Below are 14,553 nucleotides of genomic sequence, written 5' to 3'. Positions count from 1 at the left end.
TTTAACACCGAGCGGCAGTGCCACCTGCCACTCTGCTGTTAGGATTTGCCCCCTGCTTCGCTTCTCACCCCAGAAGGCATCTGCCAATGAACCATGCTAATTGAAAGTGACACAGCCAAACAACATCGGCAACATCTTCGCACATGCCAACAGGAAAACACTTAGCTGTTGCACCAAAACAAAACATAATTTCTCTGTCTCTTTTCACCCCGTCTCCTTTGTTTTTGGTTTTTGTTTCTTTGTCGGCTTTTTTTTGTTATTTTCTTGCAGTACTGCTGTACTTTTGCACTTCTTTGTGTACTTCTTCTTCTTTTTCTGTCTCCTTTGTTGACACACTGAGTAACACCAACACAGGCAGAGGGATTAAGATGCAGCTTGTTTATGTGACTCGTGAAATTCCAGTTTCACAAAGAGAACAGGCAAAGCTGCGGGTGAACTCCAGTGCATGTCACACAACTCCTGTGGCTGCCATACTGTTAGTCGTTCTTTGGCTCTCTCCTTCTTCCTGCTGTGAAGAGAGGAAATGAGAGCCGTGACCCATGTCCCATGCCACCAAATCTGAACATTTGATCAAATCCAGCTCCCAGGCAACCAGATGAATTTGACCCCCCAGCACTAGTCATACGGAGGAGAGGAACACTACAGGGACCAGCGGAGATCTTCAAAGTGTTGAATATTACCCCAGGCTAAGAGGGAGCCACTTGCTCACTAATCGCCTGTCTGTCACTTCCTGGCATTCCCTGGCATCCAGCTGGCACACAAACATGGCCTGCTCTAAAGAGTCTGCAGTCAATAAAAAGGGCTACTAAGGTCCTAATGACTTCCGCAATGTCACGTTTATAGACCTGAATCACATATACTGTCCATTCAAATGCATTTAGTTCAAAATTTACACACACATACACACACGCAGCCTGTACTCCATCTCCCAGTGTGCTCTTCCCCGCCCCGCTCTGATGTTCCTGCTCGAAACTCAGCTGAGCTCTCATGGCGGGCAGCAGATGGCACAGGCATCCTACTCTTATCTTTTATTGAACATTATTTGTTTTATTCATTTCGCTCAACAGATGCACTACTACATGTGGCCTCGCTCACATCGTTCAGTTGAAATCATCCAATATTCCCTGTTGTCATGAGCAAGTAATACAAACGTATTAGAGAAAAAGGCGTTCCAGTTATTTTATAAAACATATTCCACACACGTTTTCACTTCATGACCACCTGAAAACAGTCAGTCATGTTTGCCCTCGCTCCTCTCTCCACAGGCATCCTGAAGTTCCATGAGGTGTACCTGGGCGAGTCCGTGTCAGAAGGAGGGTCGGACTTCCAGGAGGGAAGCGGTGGCGGAGTTGTTAGTGGCTCCTCATTGGAGCAGCACATTGCCAGTGCCCGTGAGGCTCTGGGAGTAGAGTCTTATTACAGCAGGTGAGATATTTACAGCTGTTTCAATGAAATAAAAATGTGTTTGTTAACTCATTATCCATATTTTTATACTCTCATATAGGAGTGATTGCTATAATGTTTGCACAAGTTTGTTGCTGGTATTTAATCTGAAAATTCAATTTTGCTGCAATCACTGATTACAAAAAAGGTCAACCAGAAAATAATGGATTAAAGGCAATATTAGTATTATGAGGCTGCATATATATATAAAGACAATAATAATAATAATAATACATTCAATTTTATTGCGCTTTTAAAGGTACTCAAAGTCGCTTAAATATGGTGTTTTTTGAGTGCAAAATTATTTTTTTCAATTGTTGTCAATAAGGAGATAACATATGCTGTTTATAATTTATGTATATGACCTTATACAGATTGGTTTCGCTTTAATTCATTTCTTGAACAGATTCCTCAATCAGCAGATGGATTTGTTAGTAGTTCAGATTTGGAAATAATGCTTAAATCACATATTTGCTCTAATAAAATCTGGTTGTTGGTTAATTTGCTTTCACGCCACAAAACAAACTGTACCAGAGTCTGCTTTCGTGTGGTCTTGGGTTTGATTGTTTTGTCCTCACCAAAGTTTGATTAACAGCTTTCACGAACGAACGTAATGGGGCAAATGCACCAAGGTTCGTTTTACCCCAATCCAACAGATTCGGGTTTGATTAACAACTGGTCTTTAGAAAGTACTGGTTAACCAGCCATCAGAAGGAAGTGCAAAAACAACATGACTTCTCATAAAAAATTAAGGACAAGCTAAAAAAGAAAAACTTTCACTTTTTTTCATGTTTATTTGCAAAGATAGCTGAGGAAGTGTTATTTTATCATTCAGAAAGCGTGTGTGTGCTTAAAGAGTGTTATTCAGCCCAATTGCACCCTGTGATGACAGGCCTCCACTACCTTTCTAAAGTACTCCGCTCTGTCTCCAGTGGGAACAAATGAGACGGAATAATGGGTCTTTGGATAGCCAGACTATTGAACCCACCAAACAAACATCGAACCTGACAAGTAAAGGAAGAGAGGATGGGGTTTCCTGAGAGTATAAGGAAGAATGGGAAGACAGTTAAGATGCCTTGGTAAAATCAATGAAGTAAAATTCAAAGAAGGTGGTTAAAGACCAGAACAGATAACAGGGAACGAAGCCACAGGGACTCTGCAGGAGGAGATGGAAAATGTGGATATATTGACAGCTAAAATCACCCATTGACATCAATGTGTCTGCACCGCATTTGATGTTAGCATGTTTCTCTAGTTGGTGTTTGATCCATAGTGCCCAGCTGGTCCGCCCAGTGCCAGCCTTCGCCACCCTAGCAGCCTGGCCCTCCTGCCCCATTACCAGCTCATTTACTACTCCAATGGGAAGCTGCACACACGCCACTGCGCCTGGATGGGCACAATATGGCACCACTTACCAGCCCATTCATTCTCCAGAGTGGAGAGAAAGGGAGGCAGCACTCTGAAATGAGTGGAGAGAGAAAATGAATGGGATGGAGAAGAATGGGCGAAAGCATATGTGTGAAAGAAAGGATGATATAGAGGGAGAGGGGAGGATGCAGCCTTTGTGAAAGTAGAAAATCTATGTATTAGCAAATGGATTTTTTTCTTCTGTCATTTTTAAAACTGCATCATTTTCAAAGTTTCTTCAGTCCACATAGGTCTGTCAGCATGAATACCCCAGGAGATTGAATCCCAAATGAAACATACTGCAAGGATTTTTTAAAAATCTGGTGGTGGGAGCATAAGATGATAAGAGATCCCATGTTGCAAGTTCAAACTTGGCTACCGTGAGAGCAAGAAGCTGACATAAGAGTTACATGATATGGCTGCATCAGAGGAGACGTTCAGGCATGAAGGGAGAGATGTTGGGGGGAGGAGGGAGCGGTGGCGAGGTAGTGATTGTGGGTTGGGGGTGGTTGACTCCCCACTGACTGGATCAGCATCACCAGCATTATAATGAAAGGATTTAACTCTGCTTACCATCAGGGTGTTGGACCAAGCCTGGGAAAATTAGGCCAAGTGTGTGTGGGTTGAACAGTGTGTGTGATTCAGGCAGATCAGGAGTGTGTGTGTGTAGTTGACTTATCCGCAGAGAAACAATGTAAGTCTGTGTATTGTCTGCTTTGCTGAAGTGCCTTTTTCTTGCCAACATTTCAGCGGCTGTGCAAGTCTCTCACTCCATCCATCTCTCTCCTTCTCTCTTTCAGAGGGTGTTCGAGCAGTGAGACGGAGAGCGAGGCAGGAGATTTGTTGGACCAACAATTTGAGGAGCTCAACAACAAGCTTAACTCCGTCACTGATCCAACAGGCTTCCTGCGCATGGTGTCCAGAAACAACCTGTTCAACAGGTAGATTTCTGGAAACCACCTAAACGTTCCTATACTCTTACTGTGACAGTCTTAATCAACAAGCACTACTTAGACCCACTTTTCCACACACAAAAAAAGAGATTAAAAATATCTGCTCGGGTAAGGAGATTCACGGGCATTGTGGCTCATCTGTGAAAGGAGTCTTTTCTCCATTGTTTAGCCAGCGCAGAGACAGCATGTGAATCCTCCTTATTAAATAGACTGAGTAGAGCCAAGCTGCTAAAGCCTTTATCAACTGCCTCCTCTGATGGGCCCTTGTGTGTATGTGCATGTGTGTGTACGCCAGACAGACACAGATATGGTTTTAAGATGTTTGCCCTGTCTGTGTTTGTTTGTTGTGCAGATTTACTGCTGTGGATATTTCAGTGATTCCGCCAGTGGCTCCATGAGAGTATTATTTAACGATACTATGCAAAGTATACATTTACATTGCGCTGATTGGTAATGTATACCAATAGCGTGCGTGCATGTGTGTGCATATATGTGTGTGTCTGGGTCATATTTCCCTGTCCTCGTCCACAGTTGAGCTGCTCTTTGATGAGAGGGTAATTCCAGCTTTAATTGAGTCTCGGTGCTCATTAAGCCCCTTTAATGGGCTGCCGGTAATAATCCGCTCATTCTTTTTGGCCTCAAAAAACTCAAATTATAAAGCTCCTCATGCTTAGGCGCCTATCGTCTATCGCAATGTTAAGGCAAGAGAAAATGAAGAAATCCTCATTGTCATTTTAAGTCATCCATCTTGGGGTTTGATGTCAGATAATGTACATGTATGTGCTTTTCAAGGGCTCTCTTTGACTTCCCCCTAATCACTTCCCATAACATGTTAAGATTTACACTATTACTGGTATGAATACCTCAATATTTCCATAATGACTCATAATTAAGAGAAATGATTAAAAAAATATATAATAAACTCTAATTAGATGACATTTCAATCAAAATAGGTGCAGGAACAATATACTCACATTTAAAGATCAGCACTTGCCGGTGTGATATCTTCATTTGGTATTATCATCGATTGCCCTATTTTAACACAGAGATCTAATCTTCACCAGGGAGCTTGGAAGGATTACTATGGGAAGGTGATAATGAAAGTCTCCTCGCTTCTAATCCTCTCAGTGTCTAATTGAATACGTTTTTATGCACAATGATAGCGTAATGAGATTGTTTGAGGATCTTGATGAAGTTGTCAGTAACGAAGCAGTAAGCACTGTTCGAACTGGACGCCTGCATCAAAAGAGCTGAGTGGCCACTAGCTGAAGCAATAATCTAGACTGCAGCTCGAAATTAGGTCAGTATAAAAAGCTTAATAGAGGCTAACTTGTCTACCTTTGAATCACCTCTCAGATCAAACTTGAAGGCACGTCTTTTATCTGTAGCCCAAAATAGACAGCCTCTGAATGCGATCTTCACCTTCTGCGCCACTGCTCTTAGTCTATTCTTTTCACTGTTTCCTTCTACACTTGACACTCACCTTCTCTTGGCTTATCCCCTGCCTCCTCTCTCATTCTTCCTGTCAGGCTAACAAACGATTGTTTGCTTTCCCATGGAGGCTCATGCCAAGGCCTGGGAGAGAGACAGAGTGTTGGGAGGCTGGAGGGAAGCCAGTGGCCAGGGGCTACCAGAAGGGCAGGATAGATGTCTGTTGGCTGAGGCCCGGAGGAAACTCTGGCTGGTGGAACAGATGGAGAGTGGTGACTAGTGCGGCCATAAAGCTCGGGCGCCGTGTGCCTACAGCACCAAAGGCTTTTAACCCCACGGCCACCATTAGCACAGTTCTCAGTATGCTGTGTGTCTCTGCCTGAGCAGGGAGCTGTCACCCCCATCACACAGCAGACATGCCTCAAACACACAGGGCTGTAACCTTATTTCTGTTAGTACTGCAGGATAATCTTTGGCAGTGCACTGAAGACACTCACAATCTACTCTTTCATCAACTGGAAGCTGAGTTTTGATTGTATATAGAAAAGGTCCCTGCTATGATGGGATGAGCACCAGTCTCCGCCTCCTCCACTGGTGATTCTGGCAAGCTGAATGCTACTTCATGTTTCCGTAAGCTCCAGATCACTACAGTGCAATACTGCCATCTAGTGCAGCTTTCCGTATTGACATAATATTCTCAGTAGGATAACCTCCTGCTATGCAAAATTATACGTGTGTTCAGAGGGATTCCAGCACAATACAATGGACATTCAGTCTAGCCTGTCTTCATCTGCCTTTTACTGTGTTTTTAGATCTGACTGTGAGCATGTTAGAAAAAGAAACGTGGGCCTTTATGATCGAGAGTCTGAGCATGATTGGATCACTGTCTTCTGCTGCAGCTTTGTACTGCTACCACACACAAACTCAGAATAGTACAGAGGCTTAGTTTGCATCTTGCTCGAGCCGAATCTGATGTAACACTATGCAGCAAGTTAAGCATGGAGCTCGTCAGCCACGTTCCAGAAAACTCTGAAAACCCTATTAATTGCACCAGGGTGATTTGATGCAGGGTGTTTACATAGAATTAAAAATTGTATAGTCTTATCACAGACTATACTTTTTTCTATTAGAGACTCAAATTATTACAGATTACTCTGTGGACATTTAGGTTACAAAGGCAGCTATAGTTTTCTTAGGAATGCATGTGCACTGCTCAGCTTGTTTATATCATAATACAAGATTAGACCTGATATTAGAATTTAATATATCTTCTATTATCTGTGGATCTGGAGGAAAAAAGGTGATTTTGTAAATTAAATGACCAGTGTGTAGGATTTAGTGGCATCTAGTGCTGAGTTGGCAGATTGCAACCAACCTAATACCCCTCCCCTTGCCCCTCATTTCCAAACATGCAGATATTCTATGATGGCCTTAATGTAACATAAAAACATGAAAGGCCCTCTCTAGAGTTTAGTTATTCAGTTCTGGACTACTGTAGAAACATGGTGGTACAACATTGTGGACTCGCTTCCTATATAGATATGAAGGGCTCATCCTGAGCTAACAAAATCCCAACAAATCTTAGTTTCAGATTATTATACTCTAATGAAAAGACAGTTATGGATATTATATTACATTTCTGCCAATAGATCACCCTAAACCTGATACATTTTAAAGAAAACAAAAAAAAAGATTTTGTTCATGCATATGTTTTTGCTATAAATGTACGATGTGACAAACTGCCTAAAGCTGCCAGGGTCTGCAGTATGAAAGTCTAAGTATGAAAACATCATTACTTTGTATTGTGTTTGTGCAGGAGTTGCCAGAGTATGACCAGCCTGTTCAGTAACACCATGTCACCTGCCAAAGATGGTAACTCTTCCCTGCCTCGTCGCTCCAGCAACCTCGGAAAGCCTCCGCTCCGGGCACTTTATGATTTGCTCATTGCACCTATGGAGGGGGTGAGTACTACGTCTACGGGTCATTGCCTGCTTGTTGATGTAGTTGTGTGGTAGAGAGAAGCATAAGAGAAAATGCAATTACAAAAAATATCAGTATTTTGATATTAATCTTTTTGCCTGACAGGGCTTGATGCACTCCAGTGGGCCTGTTGGCAGACACAGACAACTAGTGATGGTGCTGGAGGGAGAACTGTACCTCATCCCCTTCGCCCTGCTAAAAGGAAGCTCCTCTAATGAATACCTGTATGAGCGTTTCAGCCTCATCGCTGTTCCCTCCATCCATGGCCTTGGATCCAGTGCAAAGGTGGATCATCTTATTCAGATGACAAAAATAATGCCATGTTTTTATTTGAAACTGATGACACAGATTCTAAAGTCATAGTTTTGACCTTTGTTGTTGTGCTCATAGGCTCATTCCCGGCGTCCTGGACCAGCTCCATGCGGTGGTGTCTCAATGGCAGCAGTGGTGGGGAACCCGAGACTGCCCTCACCTGTAATGGACCGCTGGCTGTGGGGCCCCATGCCCTCTGCAGAAGAGGAGGCTCTAATGGTGGCTGAGCTGCTGGGCTGCCAGCCCCTGGCCGGCTCTGCGGCCACCAAGGAAAGGGTGATGAGTGCCCTCACACAAGCTGAGTGCGCCCACTTTGCCACCCACATTTCCTGGAAATTGGCGGCTCTGGTGCTCACCCCGAACCCAGAGGGCGTGCCCGGTGGGGCAAGTGCCAATGTCGGAGTGGGAACAGTGGGGAGAGGGGCAGGGGGGAGGAGAGGCAGCAGTGGTCGAGGCAGGAAGGGCTCCATTGGAAGCGGCTACACCATCCCAGAGTCTCTCCACATGCAGGATGACAGCAGTGACGTGGAGAGCATATGTGACAGTCCTCCCCTGCAGGAGTTCCTGCTCACAGCTGCAGATATATTGGACCTGAGGTTGCCTGTCAAGCTGGTGGTGCTGGGGTAGGTTGGCTGATTGATGGAAAAACATTGAAATTACTGGTCTTTATGGTGATTTAGTTCCTTATATTTTATTTTATTTTTAAGTTGTATGGCAGTAATCAGGTTATTTTATGTCTGAAACTATGATCAAATTAGTTCAACTGTAGACATGTGGGGATTGATTTACAGACGTGAAATTCAATATATACAGTACGATAAAGAAATGAAAGAAAGCTAACGAGGATGAGATAACATAGCCTAGAAAGATAATAAAAGCAAATAATGCTTGAAATGTTATGCTATTAAATATTTTATCGCTTTATAATTTAATTATGTGCTTGTTTTCATTTTTTGGCTACAGGTCATACCAGGAGTCCAGCAGCAAAGTGACAGCAGATGGTGTTGTGGGATTGACCAGGGCCTTCCTGGCTGCAGGGGCTCAGTGTGCTCTCGTGTCCTTGTGGCCTGTCCCTGTCGCAGCCTCCAAAGTTTTTGTCCATGCCTTTTACACTGCCCTGCTTAACGGGACCAAGGCTAGTGCAGCACTGGCAGATGCCATGAAGACTGTCCAGAGCAGCAAGCAGTACTCACACCCCTCCAACTGGGCAGGTTAGAGATGGTTTTCACTCGTTTGTTTTCATTCCCATAATAAAAAGAGATGACCTTATAATCGAGCTGCTTTTATTTTTTCCTGTCCAGGGTATATGCTGATTGGCAATGATGTGAAGCTTAACAGTCCATCTTCCCTCATTGGCCAAGCTTTGGCAGAGATTCTACAGTATCCAGATCGAGCGCGTGATGCTCTGAGAGTTTTACTCCACCTGGTGAGACATGGACACACACCCACAAAATGTCACGATCAAAGACGCACAAAAATACTGATGCTGCACTTTTCTGGTACCTGCAGGTGGAGAAGTCTCTTCAGAGGATACAAAACGGCCAGCGTAACTCCATGTATACATCCCAGCAAAGTGTGGAGAACAAGGTGGGGGGTGTCCCTGGCTGGCAGGCGCTGTTGACAGCTGTGGGCTTCCGTCTCGACTCTGTGGGCACCGGTATGCCATCTGCAGTCTTCTTTCCCACTGCTGATCCAGGAGACAGGCTCCAGCAGTGCAGCACCACTTTACAATCACTTCTTGGTATGCACCTGAGACAAGCTCTCACAATTAAATAAGATTCAGAATCTGTCTAATGTTTTACTGATTACTTACAGTATTTGTATGATTTTAACATCCAGTTCTGCCCTCTGTGTTTGCAGCATTTCATATCACTTCACATATCACCTGTTTAGTCATAGTGCTACTTAGTTTGGGGTATAACGAACGTGCTTTGTGTATGAATAATGAGGAACTTCCTTTGATCCCATCCCTCAGGTCTGCCGCCGCCAGCTCTTCAGGCTTTGTGCAAACTCATCACAGCTTCAGAGGCAGGAGAGCAGCTCATCAATCGGGTAGGCCCCTGCCGCTCTCTGCAAATGCTACTGGATTTTTAAATCAAACGCACCAGATAGAAATTGGTCTTTGGCTCAAACGGCAAACACTATTGCTATTATTAAGTATTAAGAGCTACTGAGACAGCCCCTCTCACAACCTCCAAACTGTTACATGCCTCTAGGTTCTTGCTTGAGGAGAATATCAGGGATATCTCATTGTATAACTTGGTTATGTCAGGACTGGATACACACTAACGCGCTGGCAGCTCAAGCTGCAGCTTAATCTGCATTGAAATGCAGCATGGACGCCTAACTACCAGTCTTTCAAGTACTAAGTCTTTACTACAATCTGAGTCCTGTTCTTTTGCACCCAAGCTCGTGACACCAGAGAATTAACCTTATGCCTTTATCCCTCTTTATGTGTAACATGTGTCTATCACATGCTTAAAGTGAAAGCATATCCATTTAGTTGGTGATTAGTTCTGTTGCCTCATTATGTAAATGCTGGTCTCAATGCACATAACATGAACCATGTTGAGTCTAATCTATGTAGGCTGATTGCATCAAACTATGAAACTCCTGTTACTTGTTGCTGTTATCCTTCTTGTTGACCCTTGTACCCTTTGTGAATGGCCTGTATGCATGCAATTAAAAAGCCTATTCTCTCTCCCCTGCCCCTAACGTGCGGTCTGAAGGCTGTTAAAAATATGGTGGCAATGGTAAGTGTGCCTTCACCTACCTGCACTCCATCCCATCCCACCCCTTTCCTCCACTCTCCACTCTCTTTCCTGCTTAACCTTCCAAAAAAACACCTTCTTTTGTAGAAGCTGTATGACAATTTAACAATCAGTTGTGTTGTTTTCATGATGTTTAGCATTTGCATGCATAAAGTGTAGCCTAGCAAAAAATGTACTGTGCCCATAATTATTTCATTGCTAGTTCCTGCAGTCAGATCTAAGGGATTTTCCAGTATTAAAGGATTTACAATACTGGTTCATTACAGGTCAGAGGAATGTTTCAGGGTGGTAGAGGGGATAAAGCTATGATGTAAAAAAAAAACCCCTCTCATTATTAATATAGCGTGAAGTTTGCAGACGAGGCATGTTTCTACTTTCTGTACAGTTACGTCATTTTGACAAAGGTGTCTCTGTCCCAAGCTAAGTAATCCCCAAACAAAACAGGCAAGTGTGCTCTCGGGGCACTTGTAAACCCCCATAAAGCTGACACCCTTTCAGCTCAACAGATGTTTGTTACCCTGAGTACTTGCACATAAGACGGATTTATACATACTCCAGTCCAGTCCAATATGTTTACAATAGTTCCACAATAAGATGTGACTGCCTTTGCATTAGAGAACTTATATAGATGAAAAAGCGATATTAATTCTTCTTAGTATTCAGATGATTTCATCTTTAATAGAATAGAAATTGTTTGATGAATTATTTTTACCCATTAATCACATTTCCAGTAGAATTCATCCATTTGTTCAATTTTTGTGCTCACTCTTAATTACTTCATGCCTCTTTTCCCAATTTGTCTTCTCCTTATTCTTCTTCAGCTCCACCAGGTGCTAGTCCAACTCCAGACAGGAGAGAAAGAACAGGATTTCTCCCTCCTACCCATTCAAGTGTCGATCAGTGTGCAGCTATGGAGACTGCCAGGATGCCATGAATTTCTGGCTGCTCTTGGTGAGTCAACTGTTACTTTAAAAAGAACCTTTGATTCCTGTTCATTCAACTACCCCCCGACCGTGCATCCATGTGTCTCTGTGGACTTAGACACATTGTCCAAAGTCGTTACAACTCTTGTGCTTTTGTGTGTGTGTGTAGGATTTGACTTATGTGAGGTAGGCCAAGAAGAAGTGGTGCTGAAGACAGGCAAGCTAGCCAACCGCCGCACCTTGCACTTTGCGCTCCAGTCCTTGCTGGCGCTGTTTGGTAAGTATTCTTATATGCTCAGGTTCATTGTATCATTAGAGTCATCCAGAATGTCTTTCTAGCAATCCTGTTGTTTTTATTGGATGTCACATTATTTATTCTTCTCTTTGTTCAGACTCGACAGAACTGCCCAAGCGTCTCAGCCTGGATAGCTCATCATCCCTTGAGTCTTTAGCTTCGGCCCAGTCTGTGTCCAACCCCCTGCCCATGGGATACTCAAGCCTTCCCTTCTCTCCACCTTGCCTGGACAATCAGGCATCAGATGCCATCTCTGTGTACAGCCTCAGCTCTGTAGCCTCCTCCATGAGCTGTGTTTCCAAGTCAGACTGCGATTTCCTTGGTCATCGGCAACGCGGCGGGGTGACAGCACACTACTCTATCCACAAACACCCTCATGTTCCCCGTAGCCGCTCCTCTCCTCACGGGGCAGCTGCTGCTGCAGTGGCAGGAGCCCGGGGGGATGATGAGGAATATGAGGGCTTTTCTATTATCAGCAGCGAGCCGCTGGGAAGCCACTGTGACTCTCTGCCCCTGCCGCCAGGCCACAGCCAGCGCCACCACCGTGGAGGCAGGGGGGTTGTTGGTGGGTCAAGCACAGGAGCAGGGAGAGGCTACACTGTATCAGTATCGTCAAGGGGCAGTGTCAGCACCCCCACATCCCCTGTGAAAACATGCCTGGTCCCCAGTCCAAACTCGCCATTCCAGAAGGTGGGTAAGGTCAGCAGCTCAGATACAGGTGAATCTGACCAGTCCAGTACTGAGACGGACAGCACTGTCAAGTCTCAGGAAGAAAAAACTGTCCCTCTGGATCCTCAGGAGCTGGCCCAGAAGATTCTGGAGGAGACTCAGAGCCATCTACGAGCTGTGGGTAGTCTTCAGCGGGCTGGGCCAGAAGGTGCGACGGCTGGAGGAACCTCAGCACGTAGCAGCGCCTTCCGCTCTTCTGAAACCAGCGCTTTCAGCCGTCCAAACAGCAGTGCTAGTGGCCGAGCTCAGTCTTCTCCTAGACCCAAACCTCCCTCCCGATCCTCTTCACTGCAGAAGATAAGCTCTGGTTACAATAGTCCTGCAATATCTGAGTCTTCCCAGAAAGAGGGCAGCCATCCATCGCCCACTCTGGACAGCCATGCACAGTTCAGATTAAAGTACCCTAGCTCGCCATACAGCGGCCACATCTCTCGCTCTCCGAGTAATGTGTCTCCCAGTTCTGGTCACCAGTCCCCGGCTGGTAGTGCTCCATCTCCTGCCCTGTCGTACTCCTCTACAGGCTCTGCCTGCTCTACATCAGCTGAAGTCCCAGACTTGGACCGGCTAAGAAGAGGGGTCATTGATGAGAAAGTCCAAGCTATCCACAATCTGAAGACCTTTTGGGCTAATGCTGCAGCCCAGCAACAGCAACATCTAGGTCCTGTCAAAGCTGTCCATGGTGCTCCTGGACCCCTTGCTTCTGCTAGCAGGGATGTACTGAGCCTTCTGAACCTCTCTCCACGCCATTGCTCCCCTAATGATACTCAAGACAGCCTGGAGCTGCGGGAGCTGGGGCTGCAATCACTAGATAGGGGCAGCAAGAACTCTTCCAACGGACACCACTGCTCAAACCCCAGAAAAGTGGCCCCATCACCTACTATTTCCACAAGCAGTAGCCCTGGTGCTCGTTCTATCCGACTACCTGCTGGCAATGGATACAAGTTCCTGTCGCCTGGAAGATTTTTCCCTTCCTCTAAATGCTGAGACATTTCAAATGGTCCTATACTTTTATCTATCATTTACTATCCTGTGTGCTGGAGGAGTAGGGCACTTTTTCAGGACCACTATTGGTCCACCAAACTTGACTGACAGTGAGAAGGATTTGATTGGTCAGTGAGTGTGATCCTGCAGAGGCACATGAATGCTTTAGAGAGTGTCTTGTCTTTGTGCCCATAACACTGTAAATGGCAATGAGAAATACTCAACGACCTGATACTGTGTTTGTGTGTAACTGTGTGTCAGGTAGATGTAAATGCCATTTGGTATTTTTCCCCAAAATCTTTGCTGTTTGTGTGGGCCAAGATGCAACAGCTATGACTGATTTCCTCCATTCTATTTTTTGTTTTTAAATTTAATGGTTATTGTTATTATTGTTTGTTATTGTTATTAATATTATAATAATTATTATTATGTTTTGTAAATTAATTCCAGTGTTTCACAATCAGTATTAAGCGTTTTTATATTATTAAAAAGTGAACAAACCTGTACCATGTAAAGATGGATAGAGTGGGAAAAAAAGATTTAATATTTTTTATTGAAATCAAAAGGGCATTTTGCCTGATTTCTTTGTGAATTGAGTGTCTGCTCTGAAGCATGGATTCTCTTGCTATTCAATGTTAAGTACCATGTATGACTTTTTAGCCCATGATTTTTTGAGATTAAACATGAAGGTTTCATGACAACCATCTGTCATTTATCAGTAAACTGTTTCAATAAAAAAAACATCATGTTTGCTTTCTTGTATTCCTGACTTTACTAATTCTGTTGTATGGCATGACCAGTTATTGATAAGTAGGATAGATTGGTAGACCGAACGATAGGTAGATTGGTAGATGTTGCATTTCTTTATTCCAAATAGTTATAAAAACAGTGCAAAAAACATTCTCTATGAAACAGGCCTATATTTTACTAAAGCACCAATGATTGCAATGTTTATTTTTGTTGTTTCATAATGGATTTTTTTGCTTATATTTAGCATATACATGATTATTGTTCCCCTTCATGGGTCCCTCCTGGTGGCTGTGCCCTAGAGAACTTTCCCTTCTTTTACCCCACTATCAGCTGCCCTGGTCCCAAGATAGCTTGCATAAGAGGGAAGCGATAATCAGTAAAAAAAACAAAAAACAAACAAACAAAGTAATATGTACACTGTGAACAATCACTGTGAAATCTACAGTTATTTACTATATTATTCACAGTTCATCACTGTTTGATTTTTACAGTATAGTGCTGTATAATTTACAATAAAAATCGGTCCTTGTGACAAAATTACAGTAGTCAAAGCATTACTGGGAAAAACACAGTAAGAA

General features: G+C 43.9%; 1 protein-coding gene across 2 annotated transcripts in view; it reads left to right on the top strand.

The window, feature by feature from the left end:
• LOC131974759 (tetratricopeptide repeat protein 28-like) overlaps nt 1-13,981 on the top strand; it is a 192,079-nt gene extending 178,098 nt beyond the window's left edge. Inside the window, exons 13-25 of one of the 2 annotated variants that reach the window (XM_059337205.1) lie at nt 1,266-1,425; nt 3,651-3,791; nt 7,051-7,195; nt 7,320-7,499; nt 7,605-8,149; nt 8,490-8,737; nt 8,828-8,952; nt 9,036-9,267; nt 9,502-9,578; nt 10,256-10,279; nt 11,119-11,248; nt 11,390-11,497; nt 11,613-13,981. In XM_059337205.1, the coding sequence (XP_059193188.1) occupies nt 1,266-1,425; nt 3,651-3,791; nt 7,051-7,195; nt 7,320-7,499; nt 7,605-8,149; nt 8,490-8,737; nt 8,828-8,952; nt 9,036-9,267; nt 9,502-9,578; nt 10,256-10,279; nt 11,119-11,248; nt 11,390-11,497; nt 11,613-13,228 (3,731 nt within the window). In that variant the 3' untranslated portion in view covers nt 13,229-13,981. The remainder of the gene's footprint in view (nt 1-1,265; nt 1,426-3,650; nt 3,792-7,050; nt 7,196-7,319; nt 7,500-7,604; nt 8,150-8,489; nt 8,738-8,827; nt 8,953-9,035; nt 9,268-9,501; nt 9,579-10,255; nt 10,280-11,118; nt 11,249-11,389; nt 11,498-11,612) is intronic. The other variant, XM_059337206.1, reaches the window with a different exon arrangement.
• Nucleotides 13,982-14,553: the final 572 nt, after the last annotated feature.

Source organism: Centropristis striata, chromosome 7 (genome assembly GCF_030273125.1).
Source record: "Centropristis striata isolate RG_2023a ecotype Rhode Island chromosome 7, C.striata_1.0, whole genome shotgun sequence".
NCBI lineage: Eukaryota > Metazoa > Chordata > Actinopteri > Perciformes > Serranidae > Centropristis > Centropristis striata.
This window is presented reverse-complemented; position numbering and strand designations above follow the sequence as displayed.